General features: G+C 42.9%; 1 protein-coding gene across 3 annotated transcripts in view; it reads right to left on the reverse strand.

Annotated features, from left to right (window-relative positions):
* Positions 1–9,452: 9,452 nt before the first annotated feature.
* Positions 9,453–15,868, reverse strand: part of EGLN1 (egl-9 family hypoxia inducible factor 1) — a 38,334-nt gene continuing 31,918 nt past the window's right edge. Inside the window, exons 5-7 of one of the 3 annotated variants that reach the window (XR_009957908.1) lie at positions 13,628–14,053; positions 10,676–11,190; positions 9,453–10,211 (exon numbers count right to left, since the gene is read on the reverse strand). Coding sequence is in view for 1 of the 3 variants with exons in the window: in XM_062572260.1 (XP_062428244.1) it covers positions 13,989–14,053 (65 nt within the window). In the remaining 2 variants the exon portion in view is untranslated. Of the gene's footprint in view, positions 11,191–11,379; positions 14,054–15,868 lie in introns of those variants that run through there. The other 2 variants (XR_009957907.1, XM_062572260.1) reach the window with 2 other exon arrangements.

Raw genomic sequence — 15,868 nt, forward strand, 5'->3', positions numbered from 1 at the left:
CTAGTGAAACGTGACATTTGGAAGGACAATATTACTCAAAAGTACCTGTACTATTGCATCCTTTTTTTTAAGGCAAGAACTGGACTGTAATGGTCGCTTGTATCGTGAAACTTTTTTGAGTGGTATTTGTCTTGCTTTTGGTTTTATCAGCTGAAATAGGAAAAACCTAAACAAGGAAACTGATGATAGTAAAGGAGAAAGGAGGATTATGGTATGTCAAATGCATTTTCATATTCAAATGGATTTTTTTTCTATTTTTTTAAAAAACTGTTTATATTACTTCAAATAGAAAGCAAATACGGGAGTTGATCTGTAGAATTCAGTGATCAGTATAGCCTGTCAAGGAGGGAAAAAACCGTAAGCTATAGGAAGGTCTTGTCTCAAATGTACAAATAAATGTCTTAGTACCTGCCCTAAAAATACACATTTTTTTTCAAAACATTGAGCAATACTGGACCAGCCGTGGAAAAAATCTCACCTGCCCATGTAAGCTTTTAAAATAAAGTAGTGTGGCACCAGATTCTCTCTTGCACGGAGATGCAGGTTAACTGAAAGAGCTGGCGGGTCAGCTGTATAATTCCTAGGTACGGCAGGGGGTGAGTGTCGGGGCATGGCCTCTCTGCGGTATGTTGCTGCGAATGCTGCTTCTGAATGTAATGTCCTTCCCACCGTTATAGCAATGAGCGCCCGGCGTGCTTTTCAGATATGCTGAGAGATCTGAGTCAAAAATGAAAACCTTTTCTTTTTGTGTTGGGTTTTTCTTTGTCCTGGGTGAACTTGGATGCTGCCTAGTAACACAGCCAATCGAGTAAGAAATCTTGAACAACTCATGCTTCGCTGTACTGCAAAATAAGTTGGCTGACTGGAAATCTGAGAAACGATTGCATGTGCTTGACATTTGAGACAAATTAGGCGTGAAAGAGCTCAAACATACGCATGCTATGGGCCAGCAAACAGTTCTGCAAACTGAAGGTAAAAGCAATCCCTGCACGGGAGTATTGGAATTACCCAGAACAATTCAAATAACTATTTCTAGAGGTTAAATGTATCTAAATAGAGATTGCTTAACTATTTCATTATTATTAAAGGAGGTACTCTAAACTTGCATTGAAGTTGTTCATCAAGAAATCCTAAAGATTAAATATTTTTCCTTTTTATGGAAAATTGTCTTAAAAGTTTTCATAATACTTAATGTTTTTTGATGGAGGAGTTGGAAATAGAATTTTTTCTCCAGCTTAATAAAAATGAGATATTCATGCAGGAAAATAGCTACATAACAGAAATAACATGTTTAAAGTGACAGTGTGTTGTTGTTATAACTTTACCTTCTCATCACATATTTTATCCAGTTAGGGAATCTAGATCATACAGGAATTAGGGTTGAACCCATTGTCAAAATACTGTTTCTGTAAGCAAGCTGCTGAGCAGGCTTTTTATGTCTAGGTAGACTCACGCTTCTTAGTCATGGCTGGTACTGCTGGTTGAACAGCAGAGAAATCCATTATCCAGGCCTCCAGCCTAGGCAAATTTTCAGTAGAACAACTAAATACACTTACACTGGCATGCTACCTGCTGCCCAGCCGGTGTTAGGGAGATAAGGGATACCATGTGACTGAGTTTTACAAAACTGAAGGCTAGAGAGGGTTTAGTGATAGGTGAATAGCTAGTGAATAATTCCAGAAATACTAAGTAGCTGTTTGAACTTCAGACTTCTCTTCCTGCAACAACAAAGAATCAATTTCTTGCAAAGGTGTTCTTTATACAGTCTTCTGAAGCCATGTGGGTCTGGTGCTTTTTCTATACGTACAGAGCAACCCTATACATCCTCACTGGCAAATAAGTTTTTGCCAACTGCACCAGAAAATGACAGTGAAAAAGAGCAAGTGATGAGTTTCTGAGAGAAACTCAGGCAGACGTTCTTCTAAGTAGGTTGGAGCAATTTACAGTGAAGACAGGAGACCATAGACTGCTCTTGCTGCAGAGTTTCAACATATTTGTCACCCCAGCTGTTTGCTTCATCTCTCTGCTGGGCTGGAGACAGTCATCCTTGAAGCAGGTTTCCATGCTTCAGCTGCCCCAGTGCACAGTCTTTTAATCTGAATGGCTGACGGTTGGACTAGATGACCTCCTGAAGTCATCCTGTGATCGTATGATTGTTGTTGTCTGACGCAACAATATTAGAAGTGAAATAGTTGATGCTAAATCACCTATTTTTTTTTTTTTTTTGCATGCTAGCGAGCAGTCATAAATTTTTCGCTAAAACACTTCTGTTCCCACTTGCATCCAGGTTATTATTCTTTGACACCTCTAAGCTTAAATAAAATATTTTCCATATAAGAACTTAAAGACTGTAAAGACTTGCATTTCTCTCTCTATGTGCGTGTGTATATATATATATATATATACACACACATTTATGTATATTTAAACATGTTTTTATAGACATGTGTATAAAAAGGTACGTATACAAACGAGGCGGTGGGCAGAGGCAGTGCAGCGAGGGGGCCGTCGCTGTGTGCTGGGCTTGGCATGCCGCAGCGTGCCAGCAGATGGCTCTCCTCACGCCTGCGAAGACGTCTCCTCCGCGTCCAACCTCCGTCGGAAGAGGCAGCCAGAAGCGGTGGGTGGGTTCCTGCTTCACCTCTAGCTGCAATCCGGCCCCAAAGGCTCACGAGCAGGGGGACAGGCTAGACCACACACGAGTTAAAGGAGGAATGGCGGGGGAGAGGGGCTGCAGCCACGCTGGGGAGTAAAATTTACAGTCAGCAGGGTTTTCTGCGAGCGTGTCTTTCCGCTACGGCAAGCGCAACTTGAAAGATGACCCAGTAGCTGCTCGGTCTAGTTTGGGCTTCAGTGAACAATCCAAAAGGCGTCTTTTTGTGGTGTACGCACACACACACACACACACACACACACACACACACACAAAAAAAAAAAAAAAAAAAAAAAAATCCTGCTTCTGGTGCTCTGCAATGCATGGCAGTTTATGTCAATTTGATGTCAACTCAGCTCCACAGGAGAGGACTTGATAGGAGCCAGAGGTGGCCATACAAAAAACTCTTCACCTTGTTCCTTGGCTACAACTAGGAACTAGACAAGTGATAGGCCAAGGCAATGGTAACATACTGTAGGTATGAAAGCTATTAAAAAAAAAAAAAAAGAAAAAAACAAAGGAGAAGGCCATGGCCTTAATCCCCTGTTTCCCTTTTAGCTTCTGTGCCAGCCCAGAGTGCTTTAAGACTAGATTAAGTTTCTAAGAAGGTGCAGCAGCTTGGCCTGAAAAGTCTCACCCTGTCTCTGTCCCAACTGTCCCTTATCAATCATCCATCTTTTTTCTTTTCTTTTTTTTTTTTCCTGGTAAGTATTAGACCTGTCATTCCGTAAACTCAGAGAAGGAGCAAAAAACAAAAAAAACAAACAAACAAAAAAAAAACAAGCCAAATATTTGGCGCAGTCATTGCCTAATTTAGAAGCAGTAACTACTGCTTTTTTTTCATGGCATCAATTTCTGGCCTATAATTTGTGTATTCACTGCAAATACCACGTCTTAGGAGATCTGTCAGCAGTCACACACAAAGTCTGGGGTAAAACGAGGACTAGAGGTGAGTGAAATCCCAGTGCAGTATCTTAACTATAGGAATATGGTTTAGTTTGGATTTAAACTTAATCTAGAAGCTAGACTCAGCAATTCTAAGCGCAGGGGGAACAGGGAAAGAGGAAATAGTGTTGTTGCGGTACCAAGAGGAAAAACAGCCATACGGCCTCCGCGCTCCTATTCCGCTACCTCGCGCTTGCTCTTTTCCCCGTCTTTGCCTTTCTGGGTATTACCCCCGGCCTGTTCCCAGGAGCATCCCAGTAAACAGCCATCTGCCTCCCACAGGGAAGCCATTTGGTGGGCACAGCCCCACCGCTCAGCAAGCAGTTGCTGAGTTCACCAGGAGCGTGTGGGTGATGCTCTGAGAGAGAGACACAAGGCAAAAAAACGGTGCTGAAAACCGCTTGCTGACGACGTGCCCTGAATACGCTCTCCAGCACAAGGCAGCGGCAGAGCCTTCGCGGCACGTGCCCGCGGTGCGGGGCGCGCTGCCGGCGCGCACATCCCGCTCGCAGGAGACCAGCGCACTGGCTAAACACCTCGAAATAAGACAGTCCAAGCTGAGGCTCTTCGTACTGCCCCCCGAACGGCTCCAGCTCTTCCTACAGCAGCTCCTGAAGCTGCTGTCCGTTGGATATTTCACCAGCTCAGCTATGTCCCTGTGAAAGCAGGAACAAATTTAAAGCAGTCTAAAGGAAGGGGGGGGGGGGAAGGGGGCCTGCCGACCCTTCTCCTGCGGGAGCAACAGCACCCGCTCCCCGCCGCGGCAGGGGCCTGCCGCCCGCGGCCAACGCCAGCGCGCGCCGGGACGCATCCCGCCCGCGGCCCGGACACGTGGCGCGGGGAAGCCCTAGCCGTTTGGTTCCCCTCCTGCTCTCGCCCGGCTCGTGTGCGGCTCAGCACGCACCCGATCTTTCGCGGGCATTACCGCTAAGGCTCTTAGGGGCAGAGCTATTCACGGCGCGTCGCAGTCTCGCGCTGGCTGCTTTCTAGCCAACAGCAGGACAAATTCCCCGGTGTGCGAACGGAGCACGCAGCTTGGCACGGGCTGCTGCAGACGACGCAGCAGCGGAGGGATACGGTGTGGAGCCCAGGCTGTTCTCAACGAGCTGGAGGGGAAGAGCGCTCCTGAGGACGCCGGGACGCTTCGGCCGAGAGAGCGGCTGTCGTGGGCTGTGTCCTCCAGCCTCCTGCCCTGCCGCTCTTCTGGCCGAAGGAGGGTGGGAGGTGCAAACCCGCTGCCCACGGGGCCCGATCCAGCCCTTCGGTGGGGGAGAGCGATCGGCAGTTGGGAGTAGGCAATTTTATTTTCAAAGCTCCTGTCTTCTGCAGGATATATCTCTAAGAATTATTTGGGTTGCTCCTCAGATTTGCAATTAACAGCGCCTGTACAAGAAATTCCATTTAAACATAAGAAAAACCGCTGGGAGAGTGGCTGAACGCTGCAGCGGGTTACCTAGTAAGGTTGTAGAGTCTCCATCCTTGGAGATATTCAAAACCCAGCTGGGGACTGCCCTGAGCAACCTGCTTTAAGCAGGGAAGTTGAGCCAGATGATCTCCAGTGGTCCCTTCCCACCTCCTCCATCCTGTGGGTCTGCTAAACAACCCCAGGAGCACTTCAACTCAGGAAACTGCAGTTAAAGGTGGTTATGGTCAACCTGTTTGACTTTACACTGAAACAGCCTGAGCACACTCTCACCATCTCTAACCATCAGGTTTTTCCCAACTGCGAGTTTCTCCCTGCTGCGAGGTTTTGCCGAGGCAGCTCCCGTCACTCCCACCACCTGGACCATATCCAGGAGGGCCCACTCTGCCATCACAAACCGGGATTTCAGGTAGGAGCACAGCACGGGCCACTGACGGAAGAGCTGACACAAACACAGACAAAATGAAGCTCTGCTCCATCCTGCTCACAGGTAATCAGGTCAGTGCTTCTTCCTGCCTGGCCTGGCAAGCCATTTTTTAATTGCTGGTGCCTTGCTGAGCTGAGCTGGGGGTGGGGGAGCCAGGATTATCTGAGCTACAGAGTTAAAGCTCAGCCATAATTAACTTTGAATGTAACTGTAAGAGACTTAGAAGGTAGGAAAAGCATCTGATGATACAGGAAATAGGTGTTTAATGCACCGTGAAGCCCCAGAAGACTAGTCAAGCTCTGTGGCAACACTTTCTAGATAATTTACCAGAGTTAAGAGACTAGCCACCCAAGAGGTTTTACTGGCAACATTTGGGGCTGGCACTTGGCTCTCAAAGTGCAATTTTGTTAAAGCAGATACCCATCCTAACTGATAAGCAATGCTGTGACTTTGGAGCCCTTTACAAGGCATGATGGAGACCAGCACTTTGCCACAGAAACCAGAGGACCTGAGGTTGGAATTGCCTTGAGCCAGCCTTCCTCTTAACCTTTTTTCATGCTCTACAAATACTGACTTGCCTCAGACTCTTCTCTAGCAGAGCTCTCCCACACTGGGTGGGGATGCTCCTCACTATTAGCAGTGCAGGCACTGAGCTTATCACTGGGGTGGTGTCAGCCTGTGCGAACCGCCAGCGCAGATGCCCAGGGAAATGCTGGTTTGAACTTCCTCAGGAAAAGCAGAGAGATCACAGGCCTCTGCTGGTGGGCTAACACCCTCAATACCAAATAGCTATACAACAGGCAGATCCTAGCCCCAGGAGTAGTCTGTGTGTGGCTGCAGACACCTGGTTTCATACTAAAGTGATGCTGTTTTCAGGAGATTTACAAATAGATACCTCATTTGTGAATCTTACACCAGGTTCCAGTCTCCTTGTGTTTGTCCCCTTCCTTTCTTCAGTGGAAAGGCTGCCTAAGCTTCATGTGAAATTGCTCCTGGACTACACCAGACAGGTCCTGGCATGGTTAGATCTATGCAACTGAATACCAGCTGAACAGCTTGCCACATAAACTGCAAGAGCTCAGCAGATGTGTAATGCCATCTTGCCAGAAGAGGAACATCTTCAGCGAGCCAAGATTAATATGTTTACTTTCATGAGACAGGCAGCAATATCGAGCCTTTGCCTAACGGCGGCCACGTGAGGTGCATATAGCAGCAGCGTTGAGAGGCTGCACTGCTGGCGTCGACTCCCCTCCAGGTTCTCCAGCAGCAATGCACCATTTTTCCCAATCTTCACACAGTGGCTCAGGAACCACTTACATTTTATTCACCTGCATCTGCAAAACTCAGATACTCAGAGTGGCAGCTCCAGGCACTCTGGAAACAGGCAATGTGAGGTCACACTTGGGCAAAGAGGACATCCAGCATCCCTTCATGGTCAGAGCCACCACCTGCCCCAATGGTATGCGTGGACATGTTGTGCTGCCAGAGGGGATTTGCAGTTGGTCAAGACCTTCCTCCCCAGTTCTGGAGGCCACAGGCCCAGGGCACCATGCTCAGCTCAGTTGCTACCTCCACCATCAGGGACCACACAAGGAGAGCCATGCCAGCAGCAGGGATGTCAGGACCACCTGGAAGAGCAGCTGCCTACAGCATCAGGCTACCAGCCCCCAGAGAGGGTAAAGAATACTCATTTTCTCTTGGAATAAAAATGCCAAACATCTTCCTCAGCCAAATATTTCATAATTTAGCTTCTGATCCAACACCCACTTGAGGGCTGGAGTGTAAAAGCCTGCTGACAGGCTGATGGACAACACAGGCTGCAGGGACAATGCTTCTAGAGCAAAAGCAGCCTGGAAACCACGGCCCTTCTTACGTGAACTGAGGGATGCACAAGTGCTTAATTAGCAAGGAGGCAGAAAAGTCTTCCAAGCATGTGCAACAGCAGAAATGGTAAACCAAACATGTTGAAGGTTTATGAAATCAAGCTATTTTATCCGCAATCTTACCTGAGAAAACCAGAACAGATTTTCAAACCTACCATTACCCCTAGAAGTGCTAACCAACCTCCCACCTTTCCTTGCTCCTTCATCCCTGCCCCTAGTAGATATATAGTTATAGGTGACATCTGATACAGCAAAACAAAGCTGCCTTGCAAGTATCTAGAGTTTGCACTGTCACAATAATAGGCAACAAAAAGTCTCCCAACAAAATACACATCCCTTGATTGTTAGAAGTTAAAAAAAAAATCTTTTCTTTGGTAGTGCAAAATTTTCCATGTAAAATGGATAGAATAACCCATTCTTTTATTATATCTAGGATATTAATAATACACATTTTTCTTCTCTGACCTTAAGGATTTATTTTTCCCAGATTAGAACAGCAGGGGGACCCAGTTACTTGCTCCCATTTCAGTCTCTTCCTTTCCAAGCAGGTTTCGTAAGTATTTCTGCATTCGTGCTACGTGCACTATAGATAAGAGCTAATGTGGCAAGTTTGCTGAGTCATAAGTAAAAATGATCACATTAAAAAAAAACACACACATGTACACTATGTATTTTCCTGGGTTTATACAAGCCTGATTTTTACTGTAAAATATATCCCTTATTAGCAATGTCACACTTGAAGTTGTGGCAATCTTCACTATACAAGGTTGTTTTGTACTTCTGCCGTTTTAACTAACCCTTTAAAAAATATTCTGATAGTACAGCTGAAAGAAATTTTCAGTTGCCTACTTCCCTTTAAAGAGTTCTACATATAACAAAAAAAGGACAAAAGAGAGTTGACTTACTATTTTTAGACTTTTTGCTTGTTCATTAAAAATATGACTGTGTAGAAAAGCAGAACATGTGCCCAGTACAATATTACTTATTGTATGTTGTGGTCAGGGAAAGGGAAGTGAAGGGGAAGAAAAAAGCCCATATGACAGCTCAAACTTTGTTCTTTGCTATGGGAACATCCTCTTTGCTAACAGAAACAGTCAGCTTGACTTTAATCTCAGAAAACAGGTTCAAGTATTACACATGCTCCCTTCTGCAAATATTTTCTCCTTGATGTGTAATGGTCGTGACATATGAAAATTCTTCTGAAATATTTTTCAGTTTTGGTAACTTAAGGTACTGCACTTTTTAGGTTTGGTGACAGTGGTTGTTTTCTTTCTTTTTCTTTTTTTTTTTTTTTTTTTTTTTAAAAAAAAAAAAAAAAGTTCATTCCCATCTTCACTATATGAAAAAACTTCTCAGGACAGCAACAAAAATTGATCAGGATCCAAAATTCTAGTTTCCTTATCTCCTCTGCTATAATGCAAACTTTGTTAATAGCTTTTTAAAGCTTACTTACATACACTAATGTAAGCTAGAGACATTCACAACTTAAGTATCTTGCCCTATGCTTATTTATTTTATTTTTATTATTATTATTATTTGCTTGGTCCCTTGTATGACATTGGCTTTCTCAGGCACTGAAATACCTGAATAGTGCATTGAGCTGTGAGCTGGTATTTGCCTTTCCACTTGTGAGTAAGGAATCAAATCGCTGCATTTCAACTATTTTGGATTCATCTTTTATGTAAAAGCCAAGCTGAACCACACCAGCTCTGGAAACGAACCCAGGAAGGAGCTGGTTCTGCCCTAACAAGCCACAGGGAAACAGAGGCCCAGAAGGAACACTGGACCCACACGCTGAGGTTTCAGACCCAAAATGTCATTTACCGCTTCCAATTGCTTTAGACAGGAAGGAAGGGTTTCTGATTTAGGCACAGCTCTGAGGCAGTGATTCAGCTGTATGTGGTACTGGCAAGTCTTTAGTCCACCTGTGAATGTTGTATCCCTCATCACTCAGATGAGAGACATGCCCAGCAGACTTTCAGCCATGTGAAGGTGTTGGTACTGGGCTTATAGGTAAACAAGCTGGTCACCTTTTCCAGCATTAATACTACCTTGTTCCTACAAGGTAGTTACAGAAGAACCCATACACCCACACTCAAAATAACAACAACAACAACAAAGTTAATCCTGAACTACACATTTAATAAGAGAGAAAAATCCCCAAAGCCCAACTTATACCGGAAGACAGACAAGAAAAATTGCTCGTTTATAGAAAAGGTTAGGAACCTTTCATCTTCCAAGACTAAATACCCTATTTTGCAACACACATCCATGGAAAGGCTGACGGGACACATGAACAATTGTCTGCTCGTGCACATTCTCCTTCCTGAGGCAAACATATAGGATATTCTCTTCCTGCACATGTTTTGTGTTCCTCCCTGCAGGGAGCCATCCGTAAGACACGCTTTTGCTTGGTATGTTCGTACTCCTCATACTCACCCCACACAGGTGCTTTACTTCAGTCTCAAGTATCAGTCTCTTCCCACCCTCCTTTGCCATTTCTACTCAACCTCCTCCTTCGTCCCTGTCCTGCTAAGGGCTCAGGTCTGTCCCTCACCGGTTGGTGATATGCATCTCATTGCTCCCTCCGCTCTCAGAGCCAACCCTTAGTACCTGGCTCTTCCCTGCCAGAGCTGTGGGGGCTTTTACGCGTATTTGAGGAAAGGGATAAACGTGCTCTCTACTCACTCATCTTCAAGGCTATGGGGAACGGCTTGCTGGAACTAGGTGGTAGCAAAAGTCAACACTAAGAATTCTCTGGGATTTGTTTTGGCTGCTGGAGAGAGGACCTCGAACCTGCTTCTATCAGCTGCTCGTCGCTCCCACCATATGGGGCCAGACAGCTCAGACGCAGTAGATGCTTCAGAGCGAACACAGCTCCTGCAGTGGTGTAATAGCACAAACAGGCTTCAGCGCATTTCTGGCAATCACCCACATCCAAGGTTTACTTTACACCCACAAAACAGCTAAATGTGCGAAGTGCTGTGAATTCCTTCGAGGTATTTGCTGCGGTCGTCACGAGTTCTCACTGTGTATTTGCAAGTGCATGCAGCTTACAGGCGCAGCTATAGGCAAAGCACACGTGCCAGACTTCTGGGTTTGGGGGACTGAGTTTGCAACTGTCATTTAGTAATCTCACCTCATGTAAAGCCATCAGCAGGCACAAAAGTGGTATTTTCCAATCTGATTATGCTCACAGCATGACTTACAGATGTGGTCTTTCGCTCCTGACCTTAAATTGATCTTTTACGCAAGGCATTTGTCTCCAGTACTTAGCCTGTCAGCTAGCTTCCTGTCAGGTTTGCATGTGTTTTTCTTTCAAACCATACACCAAGGGACTTTACCTTTCAGCGGCGCACTGTTCAACTTCCCTGCGCAGACTGGTCCCCCTGCACATCACACTTAACTCCGTGGGAATTAAAAATCACATCTCTGTAGGATGGTTGCAAGTGCAAGAAGGTTTCTTCCTTGTTCAGCACAAAAGACAGACGGGGCAGAGAATATTTGGAGGGAACGTGCCAGTAGTTACACAACACTGCAGTATGGAAAAGCCTCAAAGTATTTTGAGGCCAGCTCGGTGCCGCTGCGCTTAGGCTCAAAGCCCAACACGCTGACAGCGGTGATCACCTCGGACCAGAACTGAGCTCAGCAGGTATCCGGGTGACACAGGAGACACGTAAGGCCGGCAGCCTCCCCCAGAGGCGCCCGTAGCTGCTGCTGACCCAGCACGAGAATTATTAAATCCCGTCTGTGAGAACCTTGTTTTGCACCTCACGTACCGATCAAAAAAGCGGTGGAAAACAAAAGCTGCCTCTGTGTGGGTCACCGCTCTCCAGACAGTCTAAACTTGGTGCCATTTCTAAGGGAGAGAAGCATCAGAAAAATGATCACCACACCCAGATAATTACAGACAACTTACAGAGAAAACAGATGCTTCTCCAGAGCAGAAATAGGTCTAGTAATAATAATAATAAATAAATCCACATACCTCCTTTATCAGATTAGAAATTAGTTACTAAGGAGAAGTCACAGATTACAAATAACCACATTGTTTTCAAGAACCTTTATACATCGTCTTTTTAATTAGATTAGCTTTACAAGCAACTTGAGAGCTCTTTCATAATGAACACTGCTTTTCAAATTACACAACTTTATAGGCAACCTGTAAATGAATCCTGAATTTCTTTGCCTGCTATAGATAAAGGTCTCGTATTTTACAGCTGGCTAACATCATGAATAAAAATAGCATTATGAAGCTGTATCTTTAACCAGGACTAGACACATACAGATCATAAGACAGTTTAAAAAATAGTTTTAGAACAAGGACCTGCTTGGTGATGCTTAAAACTGAATATTCAACCGACATGAAATGAACAGTTTCTAAAGGATAATATTGAAGAAATGGCTGACCTGATTTGTTGACCCTATTGTAATGACTTAAATGGAGTGAAAAATTAAGCACTTTTTAAACCTGTCTGGCAAGCTACACCATGGTTAGAATTTGATACGTTGTGTAACTGCAGAAGTTTGAATGACAGTGGGACTGAAATGAAGTTTAAAGGCTTATGCTTTTCCGAAACAAAACCAACCAAACCTCCATTAAAGTAGTATTAAAGAAGATGAAGTAGAAGTGGTGGTTTTCTTTTTATTTGCCTTTTTTTTTTTTTTGGCTTGTTTCATTGGTAGCCTAAATGCACTGCAGACCAGACAGTAGTAAAGATTTGCACTCCTTGGCCAGGTTGGCAGAGGCACTTACAGTAAAGGTATCCTGTCTGATTTTCCAGGAAGAAAAGAGGAAAGAGGAAGAGAATTGTGAAGGGCAAGAACTTACTAAAAAAAAAAAAAAAAAGTGAAATCAAAATAAACCTGGAATTTCTGTTGGTTCTCCTAAAATATACACTAATACTGAATTTTTCCCCCTTCTGTCAGTTTGCTACTAAACAATTAGCTTTTTCATGTTTTACATGAACAATAGTAATCTTTTTAATAAAAAATTACTGAGCTTTCCATAGAAAAGGTCTCTAATTGAATACAAACTATACAGATGCTAAAATTGTCACAAGTTGTAATATATACAGAAATATTTCTGTACACTCACATTGTTTTGGCTAAGTAGGGAAATAAGGGACAGATAGAAAATTGCAGTGGGTAAGCTGATCAACCCCCAAACTCCTGTAAGTGTGAATGCTGTATTTTATAGCGTTTGTTTTTGTTTTCTCAAGCTTTTAAAGCTCAGGGTAAAAAAAAAAAAAAGTGTCCAAAACATCCATTTCTTGAAAATAAGAATAACACAGCTTCTGCACATATTACTTTTAGTCTGTGATGTCCCCTCTCCTTCAAAAAATGAAAACAATGTAAAACAAAGTAACAATTTGTTTACTACATAGATATCTCAGTGTTGATCAAAGGGCAGTGCCTTTCTGGGGAAATCCTTCAGCTCAGTGAAAATCTAAAGATGCACATGGAGCCTGCAGTGATGCACTTCAGCTTCAGTGTGCTGAACATTTCCTTGATACTATATAATAGATCAAGGAGTCAACTTACAGACTGGATGGGACACCAACATTTGGAAAGAAAGAAAAAAAATGTATTTTCGGTATTTCGTTAACTTATATACAAAGGAAAGGGGGATGGCAGGTACTCTTTAGAAAAGGGAGAAAGCTCAAAATTTTCTGTCAAGTACATAAGGAGGTTCTGGGTACCTCTAATAGCCTAGGAAAGCCCTTGTGTATTCTTGTAACTCGATGGTATTTACCAGGTCCCCAAAGCCAATAACAGCAACCGATAGTGTCAAGTTCACTTAGTGCCAGTCACTTAGAAGAAAAAAACAACAAAAACCAAAAACACAGGAGACAGAAACTTCCTCTCCGTGGATTTAACATACAAAACCACAAACTGAATGTTACTAATAGCGAGATATTGATTTGCTTCTGTTAATAAGGTTCAAGAGGACATAGTCAAAAAAAAACAATACAGCAGCAATCTTTAAAAGTTAAGATTAGTGTGAGATATGAATACAAAACAATCAGGTTTTTAGCTGGTAATTAAAGTGCTCCTTTTCTGACTTAAGGTGTAAAGAAAATTAAAGTGATTATCAGTTACTGGCAACCCTTATATTAAATTAGGTCTTTCATGGCAGAGGAGAACAGTATGAACAGTTTTACAAAAATAGATCAATGTTATTTTGGAGAATACTGCAATTTTTTTCTTTTTTTTCCTTTTTCTTTTTTTTAAACACTCAATTTTGATAAACTGTACCTGGTCATACAAAAATTACCCAAAATTCAAATTTTTACCATATAAAAAAAGGGAGAGATGAATTGGATTCAGCTGGACGACAGGTCTGGCAAAATATAAGGATGGACAAATTCTATGTAGGGCACTTATTTCATGTTCAGATGCATATGCTGTTTCTTACTGATTGCTTATCTTCTTCACATAAGCAGCCACAGGCCTGGAGTCACAATCACATAGTACAATGCTTCAACAGTCAAAAAATCTTCTATTTGATGCAACATTGAAACACTGTTTGCTTCTTTATTAAAATGTTGGTTTGTTGTCGATTTTCCTTTTATCTTGTTATTCACATTCAAAAGTTAATAGATAGCATCAAGATTTATCAGGGAGAATAGCAAGGGAAGTTGCTAAATCAAAGGCTTATAAAACGTCTTTCCCAATCGTGTCAGAAGGTTTATTTAGTTCCACCCTCACACCTTTTTCACCTGCAGAAATATGAAAAGGACATCAATATTATTTTTCAGTATTTATAAAGTATAGTTTATAAAAGGTTTTCCAGATCAGTTTAAAAAAAAGTATTTTCAAAGTTAACCAGTACATATGATCAATCAAAATAGATCTGTGTATGTTTCAGTACAGGTGCTGTATCCTGGACTAAAGTTAATGAGCCACAGTTATTCATCATCTCTGAAAACAGACATTTCTTTAGCTGCCCAAATTTAAAACTAGATACGGGATATCATATGTACAAAGGTGAACTCTGAAAACACCCACGTGAGAATTGTAGGAATTGGTCTATCATTCTGGATCAGAATATCCAGAGTTTCAGGGTATTTATCTTTGTAAAAAGACTATGAAAGACTTCTAAAACAAAAAATCCCATTTGACTTGCTGCTGAAAATCACCTCTTCTGTCCTTTCTTCCAGTAAGTGATCTGAATAATTTAAGAACCTCTCCCCTAGAAAGTCTGACTGTCAAAACAACAGACACTATCCCATATTCAACAAAAATTCACATAGATTATATATGGCTTTATTTAGACTGACATTAGACCAAAATTAATAGTTTTATATTCTTTAACATCAGTTGAAAATAGTGTCTTGCACAACTCTTGCAACAGAGTAAAGAATGTAATTTTAATTGCAAATAAAACTGGAGTCACAACAGTAGGATGATATGAATCAATCACAGACCAAAGCAATGCCAGAATTTAAACAGCCTCTTTACTCCACCCTTTTTCCTCCCCCAAGCAGATCACTCGCAGGAAAATATTGAACCCATTTACTACTCCCTGAACAGAGCAACCGACTGGAGAGCCAGACAGGAGCAAAGATGCAGAGAATTTGAAGCTACAGATTATGTGCCTGCTTACTTTTTCAGAAGGAAAACAGCTGTGCACAATAGAGTATATTTAGCATTGTTTTTAATTTTAAGTCCCTGCATTTTTCAGGGGGGACACAGTGGAAGAAGGCAGCAGAGGAAGTGTCTACCCTGAAAATGCAGGATGATCCAAACAATTTCTGTGCACTCTCCCTGAAACATCATCAGCGGAAGCTGCGTGGAAGCAGCTCTGATCCAGCAAGGCCAGTCCTAAAAGTAGCAGAGTCACGTCTGTGTGCCGTGAAGCCTGACTTGCACATGCACATACGCCACCTCCAGAGACGAGCTGTGCCGGCAGGCGGCCGGCATTCCCAGTAACCTGTGAAGTGCCACACAGCGCATGTGCCTCTGAGCGGCACACGCGTGCGCTGACAACCTGCCACTGCCACTGGTCAGAGGTTAGGTACTCAGCTCTCAGCATTTCTTTGCAAGTCTGACACGAGCTTCTAAAGCACCAACAGCAATCAACAGAAATCTGATCTGGACTGGCTCGTGTCTTCAAAACAATATAAATCGGAGCATTCAGTGAAACTGTTGAGAATCTGGACCTGTGAATACATGTCTACCTGTGCTATACCTATTTTGGTTTACAAGCAAAACAAGCACAATCATGATGGTATTTAAAAGTACAGCAGAAGTCCTACACTATTTCTCCTTATAATGCTAATTTGAACAGGAAAATTAGATCAACTTCCTCTTAAGGGAGAAGCCAGAAAAGGAAAACAGATGCTAGATATGTGGATTTGGAAATGGAGGAAATAACTCCATTCTTTGATTCCAGATTTTCATTTTAGGCTTTTGTTTTTCAAATATAGAGTCTCAAGTCAAGTCAAGTTGGATTTGACTGTTAAATCACTATATTCTATCAAAAATATTTACATGGCTCTCTATTTGCAGTACCTCACAATCTCTGATGCATT

Source organism: Rhea pennata, chromosome 3 (assembly GCF_028389875.1).
Source record: "Rhea pennata isolate bPtePen1 chromosome 3, bPtePen1.pri, whole genome shotgun sequence".
Classification (NCBI taxonomy): domain Eukaryota; kingdom Metazoa; phylum Chordata; class Aves; order Rheiformes; family Rheidae; genus Rhea; species Rhea pennata.